The sequence below is a fragment of the Epargyreus clarus genome, unplaced genomic scaffold (genome assembly GCF_041222505.1).
Source record: "Epargyreus clarus isolate Ecla_fem2 unplaced genomic scaffold, WU_Ecla_fem_2.2 ptg000018l, whole genome shotgun sequence".
Lineage (NCBI taxonomy): Eukaryota > Metazoa > Arthropoda > Insecta > Lepidoptera > Hesperiidae > Epargyreus > Epargyreus clarus.
The window spans coordinates 5,265,271-5,291,522 of record NW_027332226.1 but is presented as its reverse complement, the minus strand read 5'-3'; the positions used below and the strand labels follow the sequence as shown (position 1 = coordinate 5,291,522).

The window sequence follows — 26,252 nt, the reverse complement described above, 5'->3', positions numbered from 1 at the left end:
ATACATATAAACATTTCAAGATAATTTATTTTTCGCTGATTTATACACGTTTTTGTTCACTTTTGAGGTTTTGACGTCGCAGCCTCTCGGTCCAGGGGGCCCGTGGCATGTTGTTACTAGTCCTGCCACCCTATAGTTACGCCACTGTTACCATATAAAAGCAAATTTCTTCATAGAATCGGGTCAGAATCAAGTAGAATTTGCGACATGACACAATCTGACCCAACACATTAATATATAGCTCAAAATCGAGTGCTTTTTATAACTATTTTTTTTTAATAAAATATTTTTTTTTACGGGTACTTTAGTTTTTATACGGGTTCATAATCAGACGTTTGAAAAACCCTCAGGTAGATAGTATAATTACAGGTAGCCACTTCAATTTATTATTTAAGTATTTGCATTGATTTACAAAGACATTTTTATGAAATAAAAATCCTCCAATAATAAAATATTGTGTTTATTTAATCACTTATAATACACTGAAAAAATTAAAATAAGTCTGCTCTTGCCTTCCTGTAGAGATCACAGTAGAGATTCCACGTAACACAAAATGATAAAATTTAGGTACCTAGATATCAACATGTAGAAATTTATTTTTATTTAAAACATGATCTTCCTTCGTTTACAATAATCAAATATAAATAACAGTAAAGATCTAAATAGCCGACACATAAAACGTTGATAGCAACAAATTTGGCTACACTTTGGTACGCATTTAACAGATATCATTAGAATAAATAGGTTAATACGGCCAACTATAAAAATAAGACATACATTTTGTTCAATGTAAATAAGTATCTATGCAAAAATAACATCTTATAGAAAGTAGAGACACATCATATAAAAAGATTAATTATAAATTATAAATTGTAAATCCATTCTATGATTAATATTTCATTAATATAAATTATTATTTTTGTATCTATTCGTATTAGGTATAATATAAAATTGTCAAGTTAAAATACGCGAATAAAAAACACATCTACATAATTATTCCTTGTGATTCCTACCATAGTAAGTACATTACATACATAGACTAACTAGTTGAACTCTTCTAGTTTTTGCGTTCCTAGTACTTCACTTGCCCAAGATGATCTTGCGGGACGCGCCCATGTTCTGTCCAGACTGTGTCGCCAGCTTATTGGTGCCAGCCTGGAGACCGATGACAGTTTGACCAGCCCTCAAGACGTCCTCGCTGAATTCCCTGCGGTTCTCTTCCGCTGGTCTGGGGCCAAGGTAAGGTCCCTTCCATTCCGGGTGTTTGTATGCCTGAAAAGTAAAATAAAAATAGAATGTTAATTTTATTACTAATGCAAACGGATTATTTTCACTGTAACGACTTAAATGTATGTCGTTTGGTAAATAAGTTTTCCAGATATAAGCTTTCTGCAGCAAAAAAAATTAGGTTGCTTTAAAATTTTTCAAAATGTTAGATTAAAATTAAAGTAGGTAAATAGGTATACTGGAATAACATCTGCAACAAACCACTAAACTTTACTAAACTTTGTAGAGAGGTCAAGATTTATACGCTAGTAAAAGTTTTCTTAAGATTCCTGTTTCCTGTTTAACATAGTCAGAATACCTAATAACTTAACACCTGTAATTCTAGTTAAGCCATGATTGATGCAACAATCTCCTGTAAAGGTAGGTAGGTATGCGGCAAACGCTCGCCTGGCTCGTTACAATGACTGGTGTAATGCTCGACTTGTAACGCGATACACTACACCTAAATGCTACAAGTCAATTCTTATTTGCCATGTATTAAAGCATGTATTATTGTATTACCGTCCTGCCCAGAGCGAAGATAGTCTGTGTAACAAGGGTGATATTCTTCTGGTCCCAGAGATCAGTGGACTGGAATAAGTCGACGTCTGGTACACCGTATTTAATGCATGCCTTTTGGAATCTGAAAAATAAAAAAACCCCATTATGATAATAATAATTAAGTATTTACTTATATAAAAATTATATAAATTCATTCCAGAACTACGTAGGTATAACAAAATTGAATTCAAAATTTACAGGATATACAGGAGGACTTTATCGGTTAAAGTTCTATTAGAGGTAGCTGATCCTTTTTTATTTCAAATTTCATTAAAAAATGGAGAACATTATCAGCTAATAAACAACTACTTTAAAATACTAGCTTAAAATTAAATCATACGATAATACATAGGTATAATACCTTAAAATTGAATCATATAAATAATCATATGTTAGATGCAGGCGCTGCACGTGGTTTTTAACTATTCTGTAATCGGTGAAGTACCTACATCAGTGTAAAAGGTCATACTGAACAATCTTAACTAATACAATTTTCCTCAAGTAACATTGGGATTGAAACGATCTCGCTCTCCCTGACACAAAAGCGTATATTGATCTGAATAACTTTTTAAATGACTAAACATCATATTATTATAATTAACATAGCATAAATAAGCTCGTAAGAAATACGTGTCTACTAATATAGTAACATCTTTAACCATAAACAACCTATGTTTATGGCAAGTTATATTATTAACCACTTGAATATATATAGTAGGTATAAAAGTTCACATTCGTATTAAGTGTGTATAAGTATTTTTATACAATTGTGTTAATATGGAAATATTGGTTCTGATTATTATTTATTACAAGATAAGAGTAGAGATAAGCTTGCAGTCCACCTTTCGTTAACTATGACCGTTATGTAATTCAGCTAGAATCCATACCCGCACTGTTTCAAGCTAGAAGATTAGTGTATACCTTTTTGGCCGAAACATATTGGCTCTACTTTATTAACCTCACGTTAAGCCCTATCAAGGGTTCTACAAAAGTTTTGAAAAAAATCCGATACGGGGTGGCCGCTAACCCATTTATTCATTCTAAAATCCGTTGATCCGTTAGCCCACCAGAGGAAGATAAGAACAGTGCGTGAATTACCACTAGAATACAAAAATGCGGTACTCACTGGTTAATATTATCCATGAACTTGTAATCCCCTCCGGAGACGTTCACCTTAGTGATGATGCCTGGTTGAAGCCTGTTCATGAGTTTACACAGGATGATACCATCACGAAGAGCCAGCTCGTACGGCAGGTCTGAGGGGAATCTTTCGCCGATGACGGCTTCGATCCACCTCTGGGCTTCGGCCTCTTTCTCAGGCTCGCGTTTGCCAGCGCACTGAAATAAAAAAAATAAAGCAATTTATTCCTAACTTCAACTCCAGTAATCTGCGGAATAGTGCTATGGAGTATGTTACAGGTTTTCTCTAGGAGTGCAGATATTCCCGTGTTTAACAATAGGACGAAAAGGAGTTTAGATTTTTTTAATGGTGGAAGTTATTCTAGATCGTCGCTACATTTCTATCTTAACAGCTTAACAACATTATGCATATTAAGATCTCAATCTTTCTTGTGTTTGTGAATTTGTTTTTTGGGTGTCTAACATACAGAGATTCTTAGTGTGGTATTATAAATGTACAAAAAATGATTATTTATATTAATTTACATACGTATGATATTTGAAGATTAACTAATTTTATTTGCGGAATAATGCTTCTTTTTACACAGGTTAGATTACATCTAAGATCACTTCCTTGAGTCGTTGGCATTGTACATACAAATTACTAGGAAAAAAGGTATTTTTAGTAGAAATAAACATGCAATACGGTTTAGTTTCCTGTGAAAACATTAGCATATTTATTTACCAAGAAAAAACCTATTGTTCATTGAAGATAAACATCAATCCTAATAAAGTTAAAGATATTTCGTACATAACAACTGAAAGATACGGGTAGTATAAGTCAGTATTATTTGTAGGTAATAAATCCACTCTTCCATAGCTGGGCACGGGATTCATGAAAACGAGTAGTGAGCCGCTGTCCAGATTTAAACTTAGTAATGCCCGTTATTAATAATCAATCTATCTATTTTACCGACCAAATATCAAAATTTAACAATGTCTATGTTATGTTTGGTAGGCATGAAATTGGTGTGATTGAATATAAATAACACGCAATATAAAAATGTCAAATTTAGATGTTAAATTATTAAATTATTAGTGATAAATAGTGCCATAATTATTAAGAGTACCTACGATTAGTAATTTAGATTGAGTATTTTATTTATTACGAAAAATATTATGTAATCTAATATGTAGATCATACTAAACTAATGCGAATAGTATCTTAAAGATATTGACAGGATAAACCATCATTAAAAGTCGTTACATGTTTCATTAACACATACGTGACCAGCATTGTTTTACACTCTAAAGGTATTTTTGATGTCCATAAATTACGAGCTAGTTAGGTTCGCTAATAAAACTCAATTATTATTCTGTCTTAACTCTTATTACAATACAATAGATACCTATAACCATCTAATGTAGTTTTTACAACATATTTTTGACTTACGGTTCTGCTTGCGCTATATGTGAAATTTTCAGTAATTAATGTTAATCAAACACTAGATACTACCGTACTACTGTACTGTACTGTAGTAGATACTACTGTTTGAGTATATATAATAACATTCTGCAAAAAAATATATAAAGATTTCAACAAAAATTAGAAACTACAAAAAGTTCTGTGTTGGAAATTCGAACTGACAATTCGACTTAAGGAAAGTATATTTCATGATTTTTATTTTGTTTTTAGCACAAGAACAAGTGAGTTACATTGGTGTTTGGTATTTTTTTGTTTTTTAATATCCATTCTATGGCTATTATCACCAATCTAGATGAGACCTAGATAGACAAGATCCAGACGAGACATAAAAACAGACTACTTGCTAAACATGGAAATATTGCTATTAGCCATTGCTATTCCGTCCGCGACATTTTGACAATAAATATAAGAACAGAGTAATAAACCTAAAGTTTTTAAACGTATTACTTACACACATAGATTAGTCTTACACATAAAATTTAGTATGCAGTGACGCCTTGTTATATAGGACGGCGTCGGAATAAACTGTTCATTTCAATTATGTTTCGAGAACCATTGTACGGATAACAGATAAGTTTTCCTTTAGTGGTGCGGTTTTTACGATTTTCGACATGATTTTATTAAGCATAATACTTCTATATTGCGTTTTGAACACCCATCCATTAATTTTGGTGTTCATGTTTTTTTATATACCGAAAAAATGTTCGATAATTCTTTAAGTGCTTATTCGTAATGGACTTTGTGAAATTTGATTTAGAGATAATAATATGGATTCAGTTAAAGGTATGTTGATTTTCACTAAAAACTAATTCAAACAGAGGATAGAGATTTTGAATATTGTTTAGTTTTATTATTATCATTTATTATCTTGTAACTTGTAACTTTATGTAAGAACTCTCAATATAAGCATATTGATATAAAATCCATTTAATCTAACTAAAAAATCTGCAAATGACTAAACGCAATTATTTACAAATAAAGTTCGAATTAGTCACAAATTAATTACTATTGATTTGTCGCCTTAGGTAAATATATGTACAAATGGCCAGGAATCCATGACCTGGTTTAAATATTGACCAAGAAAACTAGAGTATCATGGCCTAATACGTTATGTAAAAGCCTTAGATAGATATGTTTTACATACAATTCGATTACCATAATTGTTTACGGAATTTCTTAAGTGGCATATGATTATTATACTGATATTATTATGCTTATTATATTGACTGATTTACCTATATACTGATTACTACTACTATATTATTATGATTATTATACTAATTATTTGCAGATTTTAATTTAGTAATGTACCTACCTACCTCTGATCAAAACGGTGCAATGCAGATATTACACCCGAAGCCGTAATGTTGGAAGCATTATCAAATCAAAAATGTAACAATTTTAGAATCGTGAAATATTTAGGGGATTCCCGACGCGTGTCGGCCATGCTCTGTTTTCAGCTTGGAAGACAGCCAAAAATGATATAAAATTATATTATAAAATATGAACTGACTAGTGCTAACATTTAACATGAATATTGTTATAAAATTCACATAAAATATTTTATGACACAACACAATTATCAATTCAACTATTAGTACTTAGTATTTTCATTATTATTAAACTGCTGAATTTCAGTTAGTACCTCATTTCTCCTTATTGCCGAAATAAGCCAACATTTTTGAGGGTCAAATTCTAAGTTAAAAATTTTCAACCTGTGTTTCTTGGCGCAAGCCGGTTAAAAACCTTTTAAAATCTTTTGTTTACTTTAATTCAACACAAAATATTATTATACCTACTTCAATGATTATTATACGTACTAAAGTAATTAATTTTCTAAGTATGATAAATGTTAAATAAAAAACGGTTCGTACGTCAATAATATACGGTTGTTTTAAAACCACGTCATTCACATTCTCGTTAAAATTTTCGTATCTTTTTTCAAGTTTCTGACGGAAAACAATTATGACTGACAGTTACTAACGCAAATACGTCTTATATTTAAAACTGTAAATTATGAATTTCCGTTCTTTATTTTGCTTTGTTACGAGTTTGTGAGTTAATATTTTATTTTCAATGTCAATATCGGTCTCTTCTGTACTGACCACACCGCTAAAAGTTGAGCGATATATGCCATCTAACTACAATTGTTTAATCGGTAATATGACATATTATTACAATTCTTATTTCAACATCTATTACAAGTTTAAATTCACTGACTTACAGAAAAATAGATAATACGATTTTTAATATATAAGGACATATTGCAGTAAAACAAGTTAAAACCAAAGATAACTTTTTCAACCGCATTCTGGTTATGAATCCAAATTCAGTATTAATACCAAGTATTATGTGACGCAAATAAATAACACGATTTCAACATCTCATCACATCACATCACATCATGATTATTTAGTAATTAAAGTTCTTAGTTAAACTGATCTTAGCTCGCTTCTCTTCCGCAGTATGACAAGTGTACAAACTAGAGGTCGAACTGCTTTCGACGTACCATGGACACGCTTGACTTTTGTTAATTGTATTTCGTTTTAGGGTCCAGTCTAACAAGGAAACACAATGTCAGATCAACGATCTCTGTTTATTAAGGCATGTGTGTGCAACAGCATGCATTGAGCCTAATATGGGATGAACAAATTTATTCAGGACACGATAGGTGTAACATTACGTATTGAATTGAAAAGCGAAAAAAGTATGTCAATTTAATTTTGATAATTTGGTTACCTCACATGACTAAGTACATTTGATATAAATAGTCCCCAAAGCCAGTGTAAGGAAGTGTAAAATAGGTTTTAGAATATCCGTCTTCCTACTTGCTCCAAAGACAAAAAAATACATAAAAGTTCTAAAATTGTGAAGAGTTTGAACTTAGATCTCAAAGCAGTGACGCATCGGTGATCCGCCTTAGTCAAGGTTCTCCAAATTTAGGGTTAGTCACTCATGAGTAGCAATGAAGACATAATATCGTTAGGTTTCATATTTAATTACGTTAAAAAAATTATGACACGTATCCTTTTATTTTTCATAAATGATACATACAATTTAATAGTGATAATGTTGACAAGGCAATTAATTTTTGCTTTAAAAACAAAATATTTTGATCGTGCGATATAATTGAAAGAGTACAGATAATCCTGTCTGTTCTCAATATCACTCTACAATATATTACACAAATATATTCCCGGTGACATATTTAATAACATGTTGACATTTCAATGATAAAAGTGTTATAATGGAAAACTTTAAAAATATTTTTATGTATCTGTTTAAAACAGTTTATACCTAAATACTAATAAACAAGTAACATAAAATGTAGAAGAAGAAGAAGAAGTAGGGATTATCTCCTAAACATCTGCTTTAAAATATCATATATTCAAAAATAATCTCTACGGTTAAAGATTACTTATGTCTTTCTGGTCTGGAAGTATCTACGTACTACGTACCTACCTATACACCGGAGTGGATTCTATCAGAATCTTTCTATTTATGTTAGTTACCCACATAAGGAGACCTAACAATCTCATGTACATGTAGTAACTAGTAATTGTAGTACATTTGTATCCTGGAGTCTGGCTTCAGGAAGTAGTCAAAAGTCTTTTTACATTCTGATAGCATATTTTCCACGTTATTAAGCAATCTTTATAAAATTCAGTGACTATTTAGCGTTAAATTTAAATTATACTCATTTAACTAAAAAAATATGATTTATTATTTTCATAAGAAGGGTATTTCGATTCAATGTTAAGTACTTTAAATTTATTTTAAACAATGTAATAGCCAATTATTTTAATTACCGTTTATAATACACAAGACTCTTAATGACCATAAAATATTATCCGTCAGGGTGTAGTTATTACTATAAAATATATACGAATAAATATAATAACAGAATCAATATAATTTAGAAGGTTGTAGAAGCCTTTGTGGTTCGACTCCAGCGGCACCACCGCCACACTTATACCTGCCTCATACCAGCAGCGTTAAACGCTGTGTTATGGTTTGAAGGGTGTGATAAGGGCGACATACTTTTCCGAGGCATTCCAGCTTCGTCCATAGGGGTAGCGGCGCATCTGTGGCCGACCTCAGGTAGGTAGGAATACCTAGTCCTATCTGGGGCTGATAACAGATGTCCATGGGCGGCAATATCCACTTATCATCAGATGGAGTGCATGCTCGTCTGCTACACCTATATTGTAAAAAATGTGTATATAAAAATGCCACTGACAATATTTAATCTGCCGACCTGTCTCAGAACGGAAATCGTTAGGAAGATGGTTTCCGCGAATTTTATATATATCTATATTTAAACCATTACATTTTGTAATGGTTTAAATATAGGTTCACAGACTACTGTACGTAGGAATAGTCCAATGTGTTACAGAAAGCGTTATAAGAGAGATGAATCTAAAAAGTCTAAAATGACAATAATATTAGCTGAGTTTCTATCGCCTTTATCTTGGTCTATTAGAATAATCAGTTTTATATTCTGTGATGTCTTATTTTTAACATACCTACGTACCACTTCTAAATTGCAGGCCAATTAATAAAGTAGAAATACAAATTTATGCAAGATTTGACCCGTACTTACTAACAGAACGATTTAACAAAAAGCGTGAAATAAAAGCTATATATACAATGTCGTTCGTTTTCATTAACGGTATCATACAACAATTAACGTCAAGAGCGTTCTTTTTCTTTTATTTATGCTATTGCATACAATAGTGTAACGCATACAGCCAATAACTATATAAATGGGCACATATTAAAAAATAACACATCATGAAAATAAGACAAAATAGTTATACGTATAGAATCGTGAGCTGAAACTAGCCAGAACAGAAAACATAAATACCGGATTTGTATGTTTTAAATGCCAATATTTAAATTATGTAATTCTATTTTCGTATTTTACACTTGACTACATCTTGGCCGTACCTATCAATAGACATGACGAAACTCTGAAACTCGTAAAGTTTCCGCGTCGGGAAATAAAATATACGCGGGAAGAGTAAATAAATAAAAAATCGATGAAATTTAAAACATCAAACTGAATAATTAATATTGATATAACTTTTATTTGAAAATGATATCTAGGTATATATTTTAATATATACCGTCCGACAGAAACTTTAAAAAATATATAGTTAGCATTTAGAGTGGTTTATCAATTGTTTATACTTTGTGAAAGGTTGGTAAGGTAACGGTCACTAATAAAACTAGAAAATGAAAATAAAACAAAACTGTTGTGTGCACTATAATCGTGTGAACCATTTTTTTAAATCAGAATGTCCCAAACATGTGTGTTTCCTAGTAACCTTTAAAATTATTATCTTGATTGACTCCTCGTAAAACTCAGGCATCTCTTGCTTTTAAAGCACATAAGAAAATGTACCTTAGTGTCTGTCGCTCGAATAATAAACACATAATTATAACAACGACATTTATAACCCAAGATTGCTGTAAACATTAGCATAATCTTAATCAAAACAAAATTAACATCGACGCGTCATCAAACGAAACTTCTTTCTGAAAGCTCTTCAGTACAAAAATAGGCATTGCATAAGTGTACGATCATCCAGTTAGAGGTGATATATTACAACTGGAAATGATTCCCGCTATCTCATACTAAAAAGCAGTACTGCAATGACTATAATTACGTATGTGCTTCAAAACAACTGGGAGGTATGACGCCAGACGCCCCCGTCGACGCCATCCGGCGTTGGGCGGGCGGCGTCCGCGCCAGTCTCCTTGTTGATACTGCCGGGATAACTCGTTCCCTTGTGTATACCAAAACAGTTTTGTGACATTTACCAAAATGCCTGTAAGATCACACATAATATTCTCAACTTATTAATCGCTTTTTCTGTGCAATTTATAATTACCAGGCGCTCTTAATAGTGCTTTCCGTAAACAATAACGACTCAATAACAAGGTTTCTGTGATATTGTTATTGCCCGCAACAACTTACTTTCTAATTTTGCCATCTATAACACTTGTCACCTCTAATTGTCTCAGTCGATTAATTCACTGGATTATATATTAATCTTAATTACTGGCGTCGGTTTGTACGGCATGATGCCATGAATGGCAGACAAATGAAGCCGAGGCGCAGCTGTGCAGTGCCGTCAAGAGCTATTGCGGACGTCCCTATAACATTTAAAGCATTCCAGACGCAATATCTCGAGATAACGGCCATATGTTTGTGTTACTGCACGCGTTATTTTCGGAGATGATGCTGGAATCCGTTCGCTTTACCATCAAACGACTTGGCACTGGAGCGTGTGTTTTATGGCCGATGTTCAAAAAAAGTTTTATTTGCGTGCTAAGACTGAAATGTTTGTTGACAGGCCAGGAACAAGGAACAGGAGCAAGAGGTCCTCACCTGGATCAACGCTGTGATCGGCGAACCCTTGCCCAGCGGTGATTACGAGGACATCCTTAAAAATGGTGTCGTATTGTGCAAGCTTATCAACAAACTATCCCCTGGATCAGTTAAAAAGATCCAGGAAAAGGGAACAAACTTCCAGCTCATGGAAAACATCCAAAGGTACTTTTACTATACCATTACTTAATTCATAAGTTGATTTGCATTTTGCTGTCTAGTAATATAACGTAATGTTTAGGTTCCAGGCGGCGATAAAGAAATACGGAGTGCCAGAAGAGGAAATTTTCCAGACTGCCGATCTTTTTGAAAGGCGCAACATTCCCCAAGTCACTCTGTGCTTGTACGCACTGGGCAGAATTGTAAGTTTCATTCCTTATCCGACTAAGGAAATAGCAAACTTGTTAATATTTCCTCACAAAGAAACAGATTAAACAATGAATTTTAATAACATGTTAATAACTATTTCAGACCCAGAAACATCCCGAATGGACCGGACCCCAGCTCGGACCCAAGATGGCTGACAAGAATGAGCGTACCTTCACGGAAGAACAGTTACGTGCGCACAACGCTGAACTTAACCTTCAGATGGGATTCAACAAGGGTGCATCCCAGTCTGGCCATGGTGGATTTGGCAACACTCGCCACATGTAATTTTCTAAACAAATTTAAGATCCGTGTGAAGTGCTTGTGAAGGATATGGGAGAAACAGTATTTTTAGAAACCTTTAAGTATTAAACTTTGTATGTCTGTCATCGAATCTGATACAATTTTTCCTTGCTTTACGAAAGTTTGATTGGTTCTTGATAGTTTTGCCGGTAGGTAGCTCTTGCTACCTTCATGTAGGAACTCCGACATATTTGTAATGGTAAATTAACTTATTTATGCACTATTCATAAACTGAAATTTATTTAACTATTTATTTAAGTTTTTACTATGTCTAATTGTATTTTGTACATATTTTCTTAAATAATAAATAAAATTTGTAAAGTGTTTGTTTTTATTTACTTTGGAAGAAAATTTTAATAGCAAAAACATGTATTTAAAAAGCCTTATTTTTATTTTGACGCTAAAATAGTAATTTTACTTAAGAAGAGCCACAATAATTATTTTAAAAAATTGAGATAAGAAATAAAAATATTAATATATTCAATCTATGGTCGTTTCCAAATGTCGAGTTTTCTTATTACTATTAACTTTATAAAATTTATGCATATGTATTATTAAGTCATACCTAGAAATACTTTAATTCTTTTATATTTCGTGGAATGATTTGTGAAAGAAATATAGTGTCGTTAATGGTTTTAAAGAAAACTTTAAGCTCGTAAAGTAGGTATTTATAATAAAGCTCACTTCATATAATTAGAGTAGTTGAGCAATGCGTGCCAAAATGTAGAGTAACACTTGTTAAAATATTTTATGATGCTATTTACACACGTTAAATTCATAACGACATTCTATTTTTGTTGCATTTGGTTGGTCGTTTGGTCCTAAAATGTTTGAATGTAGATTTTTTATATTCAAAATTGAATGAATGTTGCCTAGTCTGATTAATATTTTCAATACTACTTTGAGTTGCCAAACATATGTCATCATGAGGATTCAAAATCACTTTAGTTTTGGCTGCTGCCCATATCATGTCCCTGACTTTCTCATAACAGCTGATGGTAAGAATCTATTGTTCGACTACAGAGGCATTGTCACAAACTGCATTTCCACTCCCACCCATCAATCACACGTATACGTCTTCTGGCTTGCCGGATTTTGTAATACTAACGTTCTTACAAGAAGTTAAATTTAAGAAGTAGCAACTTAGGACAGTGTATTTATGATCTACCACAGGTATGACTCTTGTTCTATTTGAAATTGCTTCTTTTTCTAGATAAATAAATAGATCTTCTATAAAATATCAACTACATTATTTAGGTACTGAATTTCATTTACATACATAAGTCATGGTTGATGTTCAATTAGAATAATCAAAGTCTTTCCTTAAAAGTAATTCGATTTATAAATGCCCTGAAAATAACATGGCGCAATTAATGTTAAAAATAAGCCATTCTGGAGCGAAAATTTCGTCATCAACAAGAAAATATTTGACCCAATTAACTGGCTCGCTATAAGTGGCAGTGCCAAGAAAGATTTGTGATGCTCTCAAATGAATTGATAATGTGCATTTGTTGCATCCGGCAACAATATTTTCATTATGAATAATTTGCATATAAATTGTAGTTTAAGAATGAATATGGGTAGTATATTCATTTTAATATCATTTAAAAATGCATTTAATTTCTATGCCTTGTGTGATTTTTTTTTATTTAAAATAAGCTTTTTGCCTTTTGTATGTCACTTTTATTTTTTTCCAAAACTTAATCTCCCATAAGCAACAGTGCCTGATGGCGCTAAAATAAGAACATATTTCTTTCTCATTTCGCCCAATTCCCGGCCAGGAAAAAAGATATAAAAATCATTTTTATTCTTTAATAACAGAATTAGGTTTTACCAAAATCGGTCCCGAAAATTTTCTCTATTCTTTACAGCTTCAGCTTTGGCCCCTTTACGATTTTAAACCACCTGTACCCTTAGTATGAGTTTTTACGTTTTCACAAAAATATCTGTTTTTGTTTTTGTTTGAGGCGCTGATTGGAAATGTACCTATAGGAAAATAAACCAAAATATCAAAACAGTCATTTTTGTAAAATCGTAGAAAACTCGTACTAAGGGTACTGAATAAATATAATTATATCAAATGACGATCAATCTTAAGAAGCTAACGATTATTTCATTGTTACGTCGACACATCACACCATTTCTATTGCGATAGATCGTTGCGTGTATGTTACATATACGAGAATGCCATATAAAATTATTTACAAAACACTAATGAGGGCGAGATAAAAAAAACGTAGATTTCTTGCAACCTAAAATAACTAAATTAGGAAACCAATTAGCGTATGTTTTCAAGTTTAACAACAAAAAATATCGTATCGTTTTATTACCAACTAAAATTTATATTTTTATTTTTATTATCTTAAAATGTGTTTTGATATTAATGAGTTCAGGTAGACGTCATGTCACAAACAAATTGAACTCGAAAATAGCGATATCTATCGGGACATCTTTTGATTTGGAACTCACCATACAATCTCACAAAACATCGAAATCGGTTAAGCAGTTTTGTAGAAAAGCGTGGACAAGGTTAGAAGTGATTTAAATATATGTATAATATTAATATAACATTAAAACTTTATTGTTAAACAAATGAACATTAATTAACATTTCGAAAACCTCTATATCGGTTTTATGCACTCTGTCTTTTTAAAGCTGTACCTACCTACATTAAGTGTAAATATAGAGTTCTACCACAAAATGTGTGGTTCTACTTTATTCAGTGGTTAGAAGCTCGGCCTCTTATACGGAGGTTCCAGATTCAAATAACAAACATAAGCACCTCTAACTATTCAACGTTATATGCATATTTAAAATTATCACTTGCACAAAGGTGAAGGAAAACATCTTGAGAAAACCTGCCCGCCTGAGAATTCTAAAAAACAAAGTTGTCCAGGTTGTGTGAAGTCTACCAATTTGCACTTGGCCAGCGCAGAGGACTGTGGCCTTATCCTCATCACTCTAAGAAGAAACTCGTGTCTAGCAGCATAGTAAAGAAAGAGCTAGCAGTGAGACAATAATGGGAGGATGACGACTATATAAACTGCTATCGCATCGTAAACAATAGTGGTTTATTTATTTACTAGTGTGTTATATATAATGTATTATTACGTTATTTCTGTCCTGCAAATTCGTGTGTTGTGGTAATATGATACTTTATTGTAAGTTTATTTTTGGTCCATAAGCAAACATGAGTAATTTACTCCTACATAGAGAGTGCATACTCATTGTATGAAAATGCATAATTTGGGAGTTAGTTTTCATTTGAATATTTTAAAGTGTGATTAATAAATGTATTAAATAGACTATGCACTCAGATATAAGGTATTATATTAGTAATTCGGAGTTAAAACGCTATTTCTAGTTCTAACGCTAGTTCTGTGATGCAAATGAAATGTCGGATTAACCAACATTAAACGGTGTGTTCTTAAATGGATAAATTCTAATGGAAAATTTTAAAAAGCGATTGACTATCATCATAAAATAATGTGACAGGATCCAGTACCGGCAAAACATGTATTCAAACAATATGCATATTGCATGAGAGAAATACCTATATTATAGCAGATTGCAAGGGACTGTACTCAAACCGTTGAATCTTTTTATGACAATTATTGTAATAGTTTTTAGGCGTTATACAGTACTTATACAAAAAGTTTTACGTATATTTGTTCTCAGGCGCTAAATAATAAAATCATTTTCGAATTTCATACCAATGCCGTTATACCCTTTAAAATATTTAAACAATAATGCAAAACTACAAATAATGAGTTTATGGGACGTCTTTTGCAATAAATTATTTATAAGCATATTTAAATTTCTTAAATATGTATTTTATGCAAGTTTTTCTAAGTAACGGTGAATCTTGTTATGAAGTGCGTTTCTATGTATTCGTAGAGTCATGACGTGGTAATACAGTTATTATGCCGGCATATAAAATGCTTTATTACATGCAAATATTACGATAACTATCTCCGTATATTGCAAAACTGATGGCTATTTACATTACACTCACATCTGATAGTTATAAGAAGACTATATTTTTGTAAAAAAACCGAGTAAACACTTAATAATACATGACGTAACTCGCTTATGAAATAAATGTCGTGCTGGTTTCTATAAAGACGACTTTTCAATAGACATAACTTTACATAACTATTGTGCTCATATACGTTGATGCGACAAAAAGTATATTTTTTATGAGATATATCATCGTAATAATATGTGTGAAGTAACCAAATATGTAATATTCTCACGCAATACGCAGTTCTGGTGGCACATCAGTCAAATAGATCAAATGAAATCAAATCAAATCAAATTTTTTTATTCAAAATAGGTTCTTTACAGATCACTTTTTGAATGTCAAAGCAACTACCACCACTTCACAAGGTGTTTCGTTATGGAGAAGAAGCGGCGAAAGAAACTCCATAACACACATCTTTTAAAAAAAAATGTTTTTGACAATGTTAACTTAACGTAATGGTACATGTGGAGCTGGAGCTAATTCAGACCACACCGTTTTGACAGTCAAATAATCACTTACTATATAGTACGCTTTTTTACATAGCGTTAGTTTAACGACATGTTTAAACTTTTTTTCTGTGAGATTCAAAATGTGGTCGGGTATTTTATTGTAGTAGCGAATACAGTTGCCCACGAAAGATCTAGCCACAAAGATCTAATGTAAAGTCACTTAACAAAAAATCACATAAGTTATTATTATAGATTCCTTCGTTTATAGTCTTTCTCAATTAAATATTAAATGTTAACTAGCTGACCCGGCAGACGTTGTGTTGCCATATAAATAAAAAAATGTTAAGGGTGAACAACCCTTATCACTTAGCGGTGTGAAAAATAGATAGTAGCCGATTCTCAGACCTACTGAATATGCGTATAAAATTTGGTGAAAATCGGTTAAGCCGTTTCGGAGGAGTAAGGTAACTAACATTGTGACACAATTTTATATGTAAGATAATAAAACCTCTCCCAATTAAAAATAAAATTTATTCAAGAAATGCTTATAACTAGGTATAACAAAACATGGTTAATACTAAACATTTCTTTGTATATTTTCTATTTAAAATTTTAAACTACTTAAATAATACTAACTACTTAAATAAGTAAATACAACTTTGGTAATTATATTTGATAAGGAAACCATTGGCAATGCATATGCAGTTCGCAATAGTTCTCGCCTGGTGTCTGGTGGAACCGGTTAACGGCAATGTGTGTCAGGACATTGACCACCTTTAAATAGTTTTTGTTTAATAGTCGTTACGAACTAAACTACTGGTTTGATTGCAATTTACATACATTTAAATTATTGGTTAGGCTTTAAGCTGCATAAAATAGCATTGTTAAATGGCACAAAAGCGGAAAAATATTCCAGAAGAGGTATATTTTACGATAATATGAATTTCTGAATACAATGTTTTTGTAGAGTGCGTGTTATTTTGTAAATTTTACTTTAAATGTACATTTTCAAAGAAAAAAACAATTACACTATGTAAACATTATTTTTATTAACATAACACACTTGGCAATATCATCGAGAATATTGCAAATAAATGCGAGAAAATTGCATTAATATTTTTATAGTTCCATTTGCTCCCTGCATTTTTATAATCTTAAATCTAAACATTATTTATAATGAAGATGTTGTAAGTTTAGGCACTTCGCGAAGTAATTACATACAAAATGATTATGACATTGAAATTTGTCAACAAATTGCAAACATCGTATGATATTTGTAAATAAATTTATTTGGATGACAGTAATGAGACAGGTTTCATATACTATTATAATCAAAATGTATTACATGTAAGAACCAGCTGGTATGTCATCAGATTTTTTGGAATACTTTCCATTACCCATATTACATCGCAAAATGATCATTATTTGTAACATAAACCATCCAATTGACCTGACTTTTATGAAGATATCTATCATTCTACAATATTTTTGAAAAAAAAGCAGAAATTGTCAAATTCCTTTGGTATGCGAAACATTGTTTAATAATAATGTGCTTAATTGGCACACATTAACGCGTATAAGAGCGTAGATCACCTTAAATTAGTATTCTCGCATATTACCTTTTAAAATAGAGCAGCCAAATTAAAGTAAAAAACCGATTAATTATATGTTTTTTTTATTTTATGTTATCAAATGTATTTATTGAATTCAATATATTTGACTTTTGTAGTAGACGTATTATACGCGCTAATTGCTATCACATTGTTGTACATAGATTAATAGTATATAAACATGTAGTAATAACCACATATTTTTGTGAAATGTGCAGTCATCACACTAGAAAAATTCTTACCACTGGTTCCGCTCACAATCCAAATCCCCGTCGCTAGACTTAACCTACTTAGAGACAATAAAATTATTTTAAACCCACAGAAATAGCTTGCGAACGGATTTGTGGTTTGTGCTGGGTTTACATTGATGGACGTACTTTGTATTCATTTTATTATTTGCCGATATTTAGAATGGTTCTCACTAAGCCGTTATTGTTCCACTGATAGGTACTGGAGTGGTCTCCTCTCAGACTGAGCAGGGTTCAGGTCATACTCTACCGGGCTGGCCTAGTTTTTAGGGTTCCGTACCCAAAGGGTAAAAACGGAACCCTATTACTAAGACTTCGCTGTCTGTCCGTCTGTCCGTCTGTCACAGGGCTCTATCTCTGGAACCTTAATAGATAGACACTTGAATGTTTTACAGAGGATGCATAAAGGTGGCCGCTATAACATCAAATACTAAAAATAAAAATAAAAGTTGTATACGAAAAGGGGTCCCCGTACAACAAACTGCTATTCGATATTTTTCCAAGTAGGTAACTTTTAAACCGTTATTGGTAAACAGTTCAAATTTTCACAATGTGTGTTCTTTAATGGCTGCTATAATAGTAAATACTAGAAATTAAACAAAAAAAGAAAATATTGGTTGTACGGAACCCTCGAGGTGCCGCTTAACTAGCCAAGTAATAAATATTATAATAGGCTCATTCTTAGTTTGAACCTTGAATACCTTGATTGAAATCGGATTGTTTAGTCACTAGGCTATAACTGCTTTTAAACTTTTGAATAGTAAAATTCCTAAATTAGTTTATTTCTGCCCTAGGTAGAGCTGCTTAAATGTATTCCTTAATAAGTATGTAAAAATTTGGCGGAATTAAATTTTAATGGTAATTTCAAGATCCCAGGTCACAACATCGATTACGGTAGTTTAATTTGTTACTTAATATGATTTTTTTGTAAAGAAAATGATTGTACTGGATTGTCCTATGTGCTGTGCCCTCATAATTAAGGACATCATTCATTTGACGACCTACTTGGCGTAGCAGTCACGAAAGATTGCGAAATCAAAATGATTGATTTGAGCCTCTGATATTTGGGTACTCAGTATGGTATATACTCGTATTACCAACACAGTTAATTCTAGGATATAGTTAAATGTAGAAAGCGTTGCATATTAAACTACGATCTGAATACGATCTGCTACGCTTTATTAAGTACTGTTTTCGATTAACTTAATTCCATGGTAATTTATTTAACAGAATCCAGACACTCGTAACTGAAGCAGAATAAAATAAATAAAAGCATTGCTTTCGGTCTGTCTGTCAATAACTTACAATTTGTTTAAACGTATGGTACTAGGTTTCCATGAAATATTACGAAACACATAGATTCCGCTAGTAATTATACGTTCCAGAATGAACAAGCCATTCATCTTGCGTGGGCCCGAGCGTGCTACTGAAACTTTGTTTATCTTGACCAGGCGCCAAGAAATGAGGATGTACTGTCGAATTTATCCTCACTCTCATGACAGAGTACGAGGCCTTGACTTAGGCAAGATTTATATTTGCCGGGTAATTAGTATCAATCATTAGTATTATATGACTAGGTACATCTGTTATTCGTAATCCACTTCGAGGTTCTTTGTTAAATCATTGTTTAACAATTTAATCTTAATGAATTATTATCTGAGTATATAATTATGGTGCAATTCGAGATTTTGAAGCTCAAACTACATAATGTAAGCAGTACAAATGGTGCGGTTTTACCACTAATCATAAACAAGATGAGAGAAAAAATATAGAGCTAAGAATATTTCGATAAACACAGCTGCTATAACGCGAAAATAGGTACCACTTTAAAGTAAGAATAATAACTACCAAAAGTAAACATGAATAAATGGGTAACTCCTAGGTTCTTTCCACACACGTACCTAAGTCGTGACATCTAATAACATTATTTTCATTTCATCACAACTCAGAGACTTAGCGTCCTTCTATTCCTGTCGTAAACATCCGCCTTCGGTAAACGTTCTCCGATTCGATGGTTGCATTGCCTGTACATTTTGCACCGATTTGCATATTCTATCACCCTTTGTTGTGTAAGTGGAGAGCATTCACCGCTCAAGGTCTTCGTCGTACGATCGCTGCTATGGGGCAACCCTTGCAAGTATACGCTCTCCGGTAATTCCTCGGATCAACGGTATTCCGCTTGGATAACTATTATTTTAAAATTTTCCATTATTTTTAGCTTGAAAATTCTTTCGGATTGGAGGAAACAGAAGAGTGGTTGATAAGAAATCATTTTTTAATATTACATGAGGTGTTATTTCAATATGATATAACTGAAGTGATAGTTCGCAAAACCGCCACACTTAAACAACACATTTACGAGTATAACAGAGGTGAAAATCGTCTTGAAGGATGTGGTAAGACGTGGATCACTTTTTGGGGCATTCTGTCTTATGCAAACACATCATAAATTGTTAATTTTGTCCTGTGGCTATGTTTGTTTATCTAGAAAACTGGTGTAAATGTAGAGCTAAGAATAGAATTTAGGAATATTTTGATCTTTAGTCATAATTCAGTCATGAATTTATAATTGAAATTTTGATACTTTAATATACTGTAAGGTCTCTAAAATCCTTAAAGTATTCAATCAAATCAAAAATGCTCATAAATAATGTATATTAAAAATTTTGACTCACCAAAGCGCATAAACAAACTAATTTCGTATGTCTGTGAAATCTACATCAAACTGGCAATTATAACCATGTTGGTAGCTCATCAAAACACTTGGTCACGGACATTAGACCGTTTAGCGCGTTTAGGCATACCTCCATAAACGAGTTTTATTCACTTGAGTGACACACTTAACTGTACAGCGTGACAAATGACGATTCGGCTGTCAATCATATCTTATAGTACGAAAAGTTTTTGATGTGCAAACATAGATATAGAGTAAGGCCATTCTACATAATATAGTAGCAATTGGCCGAATATGGGAAGAATTCCTTTCTCAACTTATTAATAATTATGCCACTGCTTCTTACTAATAAGTTATTACCAATTGATTATAGGTTTTCTTAAGGTGTTAGTGTGAAACGAGGATCTTGTATGGGGATCTTGACAAATTTGAATGAAAAATTTGATAACGTCCTCTTTATAGTAATACAATCTAGAATAAGTAATACAATATCTTCGATAGACTTGTGGGCATCTCACCCACAATAACATATTATGCGTATTTCTTACAAACATTACATTCAATTATTTTGTAATGTTCAGTCTTTATATTTAACTAGCGTTAAAAAAAGTCATTTTTCTATCTATCTTTAATCTGTAATAAATTATTACTGTTAAACATGTCAAACATAATTGACGAATCTCTACCTTTCCACTTACTAGTTTACGATTTCTTTAGATGTTTAAATGTAGTAAAACACTTTTAGACCACATTCGTTATACTTGATACGCCGTAGGTAAATCGTTTCAATAGAATTTACCAACTATGTATTAGACAAAACATATAGTGTATTAGTTGATTCGTTTTCCTCTTTAATTTGAAATTGTACTCGTAGGACATACAATAAAAAATTCAAGTGTATTTCTATGAAGGCAGCGAAAACTTCGTAATAGGGTCCCATTGTTAAACTAAATGAATAATGTGTATTTCAACGTTTATTTATTTTTATTTTGCACTGTAGATGCCTTCAGCTCACCCCACTTCATGCACTTCGCAATGCACTTCTTTCATTTGACGAAATTGACGATACGGAACGGATGTAACACTTATAACACTTATTAGGCCTCTATTACGAGTTTCTTGCTTACTGCACTAGAAAAACAAGTCTAACAGGAACTAATAAACTAGGGTAACGTTGCGAATTCAGTTGATATTCGCAAATTTTCACGGCTGTAATGATATTAAGTGGTACTCCCTACTAGTATGTCTATGTATCCTGAACATCACTTGACAAAATTTTTATGTGTAGCAATAAATATAATATTTTAGGCTTTTGGATTCAGATCGACTTTTCTTTTGACAAGATCAGAATTATTCCAAAAACTAAGTCACGTACATGCGACTCTACCAATAATAAATCCCACAATACATTTGAAGGTGAATGACAGTTTTATACTTAATCAAACTGAGTATAACCGACAATTTAAAATTGTATTAATTGGGTAGGTAGTATATAAATAAAATATAATATATTAAATAATTTTGTTTTATAATCCCAAAGATTCCGAACGGACACATTAATCTTTAAATTCTATCAGATTTACTATTAAAAAGCTCGTGCCAAATAATGTTCACATAATAATCTAGACACAGAAAAAAATAATCATCTACATTATAAATGTCAGGTGGGCAGAAAAGCTCTTTTAATTTTTGGAAAGCCATTTTATTATTTTTAATGTTTCATTTTCACATTTTGACATTTTATAGTGCTGCCTATTCTTTTATGTCAAATATACCTTGCACCATAAACTCGATGGAAGACAGAATAAATAATTCCAAGGTCTAAGACAAGGCACATGCGCGGATGAGCTTGCATATGCATTAGAAACTTGGTAAGGGCAAAGTTTAAGTTTTATTTACAAAACTAACAATTGCGTGTGACTCCCCTCCTCACGGGTACGCGGTAAGCATAACACAGCGGGGACTTAGTCTCCAACCACCACCTCGCGCAGCCCGCTCGACAACCACGAACAAACCTGCCGGGGTTGGCACGGTGACACATGCAAACATGCAGTTTAAATTATTTATTGTGACTTTTGTGCTACACTACGCCGCTGCAGAACACTATAGGACCAAGCGTGAGTATTTTCGGATACGCTTTTACTTGTGCTGTTGTGTGCCGATTATAAGATTGACCCAGATAGAAGATATCTGTGATGAACGCATGAAACGCTTCTGTGACCGAATTTATAAGCCTATTTCGTAATGGATATGTAACATAAATCGACTGTTCTATAATTGTGATCGGCATCCATGCTTTAATTAGCAGACTCACTTACTTATTTCTTGTTTTTTTTAGTAAACAGTGTTCGGTTTCAATATATTCGGTGATTTACAACTTTTGTCACGGTTATTCAATAGAGATAGTGATATAAACAAAGAATAATGTTCTTACCGACCGTTTAAAATTGATTTAGTTACGGTCAATTTGTTCATGTCTTGGTGGTCAATGTCAAGGTCTCATGCAGCAAATCACAGTGTTAATGCACGCCGGTTGATATTTCTGTTTATTATGTGTAATTAATGCTTATTTATTATGTTTTAGCAAATTTCGTGAAGACATGCTTGAAAAGTGACCCAGAATTTGATGATTGCTCAAAACAAGCCGTTCAACAACTGTTCGATGCTTTAGGGCCAGGTAAATACTTTGCTTATATTTGTATTTTTATATTTAAAGAATTTTAGGTACAGATTTAAAATTTGAACTGTAATTTGCTAAGAGTAATTATGATGCATTTTATTACGCTTATTTCCATTTTATTCTTTTGTACCAGTATATCGCAATGTTTATTTGGAGCACGCATACGAAATAATACAAGTAATAATGTGACTTCAAGCTAACCCAACCAGTCCACTGCGTAAGTCGCCGGCGCGGTTGCTCACCGCCTGGTTCGTTGCACAATCCCACCATGTCGGCCATGCACCTTCTATCTGCTCTTTGTATTGCTGCGATCCTATTCATTATTACCTCATCGTCGCGTTTTTAGTACGCAAATAAAAACATTTCACATACATTTCTGTCACTTAACACTCTTCCTAGCAGATTGTGAAAATTTAATATTTTGTAATGAACAAAATTGACAAAAATAATAAAAAAATCATTAAAAGAACGATTGCAATATTTATAGTAGGTTGGTAGGTTCACGAACCACTACATTAGTCACATAGCCTCAATTACGAAACATGTAAGTAGGTACGTAGGTAACTTGCGGAAAGCGAAAGCGCTATTTCTTAACCGTGTTCAGGCGAGACTAAGCGATATCAAATAATAGTGTGATTGTATGCAATGCTAATATGCTAACCTGAAGAAAATAAAACTATACTGAAAAATATATTCAGCTCTTTTGTATGTGATTTGCAGGTCTTCCGGAAATTGATTTGCCTGCTCTTGATCCTCTTAATATTCCAAAAATAAGAATTTTGCAAGGCGATGGCCCTGTGAACGTGAATGCAGCTCTTGATAACGTCATTGTGACAGGTTTTGGACATACACAAGTGTTGCAGAGCCAGTAAGTACTACAACGCTTTTATGTTGCCCTAGTACTTTGCGCGACTGTTCGTTCAACTCGGTCGAGTAAACTACTAAAACCAAACCCAACCGAGCGCAATAAAGCCAGTACAGAGCCAGTTTCATACTTGATAAATGATTTCTTTTTTTAATTAATTCTTATATTAAATGAAACAGATGTATTTTCTATTAATAAAATCTTTATTAAAAAGTAAATATCTATAAATATTCAGTTTGTACTATGATTTTTCAGGGTGGATACCAAAACATACGATTTTTACACGAAGGTTCATGTTCCAAAAATAAGGATTGAAGGAACATATGATTTAAAAGGAAAAATATTGTTGATACCTTTGGTTGGCCGTGGTGTATGTTGGTTCGAGCCAAGTGAGTATTATATATTTTTTGCTTACAAAACACTGTTTATAAAAAAATAATTAATGATATTTTATTATTAACAATTACAGGAAACATGACTATTGATATAGTAAGCGATGTTAAGCTCTATGACAAAGATGGCTTCGTATTTTTCAATGTTACCGCAGCACATGTGAAATATGCTATAGGAGGATTAAAATTAAGGATGAATAATCTTTTTGATGGTATAAAATCCTTAGGTATGTAATACAAATTTAAATAATATTTAGTAAGTAATATTAGCAGTAAACAGATCCATCTATACGACAATAAAAAAACGACGTTGTCAAGTAAAAATATTAATCTACTCGATACTAGATGGCGCGACAAGCGGGAATGTTCTACTGATACCGATTGTAAAACATGTTATCCTAGTACTAGCACGTTGCAAAATTGCAACGTTGAAATGTCTCTGATGTCGTCATATTTGTCAGATTGTCTTTGACATTTTCCTTCCCTCCTCTCCTTTTAAAACAAAAGGTGTTCTTTTGTTGTATTTTATTAATGTTAGTTTTTTTTTTCAGAGGACAGCACAAATGAATATTTAAATGCCAATTGGCGTCCAGTTTCAGAATCTTTGAGGCCAATTTTAACGAAAACTATTGAAGACATTTTATTAGGTTTTATGCAACAAATTTTCCATAATTTACCTGCTAATTTTATGGTAGGAGATGTTAAAAATAGTTCGCCGAATAAGAAGAAAGTTTAATTTGTAATTTTAACAGGTACACATAATTATTGCAAGTGTTTAGACAAATGAGTTCTAAAATGTATAAATTCGTTCAATAAAAGCCAGGTACTTTATTTCTTTAAAAGACTTAATAAAATTATATTTAAGTAGATATATCGTAGGTTAAGATTTTTTCGATTTTCTTGCCTTGGTCGGCCTTGGAGAAAGTAATTTAAGACTTAAAATTTTTGTTTTTGTTGTTGTATAATGTTAGTAATTCTTTTTACTTAATATTAGTCGTATTTTTTTAAAGATAATAATCAAGTTACAACTTTTTCAGTAAAACCTAGCTCTAGTTTAAAAATACAAATTGCTCGTAAAATGTTATTAAAATAACAATATCATTTGATTCTTATAGAGAATATTCACGAAAATTGATATACCAAATTGTTGAAATATTTTGTATGATTAATTATATTATAAAGTACTAATAGGCACATTCCTATAATAAGAAAACATTAAAAATGATAAAAATCATATAACATTAACTACGCTCTTTTACTTCCCTATTTATGTGTATATTTTGTTTCTTTGTATTCCTTTTGATATAAAAAACGATTCATAGAAAAGATTATATTATAAGTCAAGGTTCAGAAAACACATTTTACGATCGTTTTCACCTGTTATTTTCAGGTAAACATGCCAAGGTTATTAGTCATCTTCAGACTTGCCGATTTACGTGTGGTTCTACGTCTTTAGGCACACATTTCAATAGATTAATTCGTATTTTTTGGAATAATTTATAAAAAGACATAACATGAAATAAATAATGACAAACATTAAGAAACATTTTGGACTTTCTGTTGTGTATTAAGATTTATTACTATGGTTGTGATTTTTTATTTTTATTACAATCAAAATAATATTTAATTTAAATTTACCTGCCAAATGGGACGTCCAGGCATTTTGTTTAGGTTGGAATTATATCAAATCACAACACCTCACTTCACTCGCGTATGTTTAACGCGACTATCACTAGATGGCTCTTTCTCAAGAGTGGGGAACTAAATAAGCGCTACTGAGTCACATAACGTGTTTTATACGGCAGCAAAGTG

General features: G+C 32.2%; 3 protein-coding genes across 3 annotated transcripts; 2 read left to right on the top strand and 1 right to left on the bottom strand.

Annotated features, from left to right (window-relative positions):
* Positions 1–444: 444 nt before the first annotated feature.
* Positions 445–26,252, bottom strand: LOC140749662 (muscle-specific protein 20). The gene is made up of 4 exons (XM_073082777.1): positions 26,079–26,252; positions 2,954–3,165; positions 1,789–1,909; positions 445–1,272 (listed from the first exon to the last, which is right to left on the bottom strand). Exons 1-4 carry the CDS (start codon positions 26,100–26,102, stop codon positions 1,081–1,083), a joined length of 549 nt encoding a protein of 182 aa, XP_072938878.1. The 5' UTR covers positions 26,103–26,252; the 3' UTR covers positions 445–1,080.
* LOC140749794 (myophilin) lies at positions 10,112–11,821 on the top strand. Its single transcript, XM_073082956.1, has 4 exons — positions 10,112–10,268; positions 10,795–10,994; positions 11,071–11,191; positions 11,301–11,821. The coding sequence occupies exons 1-4, from the start codon at positions 10,263–10,265 to the stop codon at positions 11,481–11,483; spliced, it is 510 nt and encodes a 169-aa protein (XP_072939057.1). The 5' UTR covers positions 10,112–10,262; the 3' UTR covers positions 11,484–11,821.
* LOC140749661 (circadian clock-controlled protein daywake) lies at positions 22,456–25,685 on the top strand. Its single transcript, XM_073082776.1, has 6 exons — positions 22,456–22,620; positions 23,088–23,180; positions 23,904–24,051; positions 24,304–24,437; positions 24,518–24,667; positions 24,992–25,685. The coding sequence occupies exons 1-6, from the start codon at positions 22,551–22,553 to the stop codon at positions 25,174–25,176; spliced, it is 780 nt and encodes a 259-aa protein (XP_072938877.1). The 5' UTR covers positions 22,456–22,550; the 3' UTR covers positions 25,177–25,685.

What these genes read in the sequence shown, in the direction of transcription:
- LOC140749794 (XM_073082956.1), top strand. An exon ending in CTCATGGAAAACATCCAAAG is followed by an intron (nt 10,995 to 11,070) that starts GTACTTTTACTA and finishes CGTAATGTTTAG; the next exon opens with GTTCCAGGCGGCGATAAAGA. An exon ending in TGTACGCACTGGGCAGAATT is followed by an intron (nt 11,192 to 11,300) that starts GTAAGTTTCATT and finishes TAACTATTTCAG; the next exon opens with ACCCAGAAACATCCCGAATG.
- LOC140749661 (XM_073082776.1), top strand. Translation starts at nt 22,551, where the DNA reads ATGCAGTTTAAATTATTTATTGTGACTTTTGTGCTACACTACGCCGCT. An exon ending in AGAACACTATAGGACCAAGC is followed by an intron (nt 22,621 to 23,087) that starts GTGAGTATTTTC and finishes ATTATGTTTTAG; the next exon opens with CAAATTTCGTGAAGACATGC. An exon ending in ACACAAGTGTTGCAGAGCCA is followed by an intron (nt 24,052 to 24,303) that starts GTAAGTACTACA and finishes ATGATTTTTCAG; the next exon opens with GGTGGATACCAAAACATACG.
- LOC140749662 (XM_073082777.1), bottom strand. Translation starts at nt 26,102, where the DNA reads ATGCCTGGACGTCCCATTTGGCAG. An exon ending in CTGGACGTCCCATTTGGCAG is followed by an intron (nt 3,166 to 26,078) that starts GTAAATTTAAAT and finishes TTTTTATTTCAG; the next exon opens with TGCGCTGGCAAACGCGAGCC. An exon ending in TTCATGGATAATATTAACCA is followed by an intron (nt 1,910 to 2,953) that starts GTGAGTACCGCA and finishes TTTATTTTTCAG; the next exon opens with ATTCCAAAAGGCATGCATTA.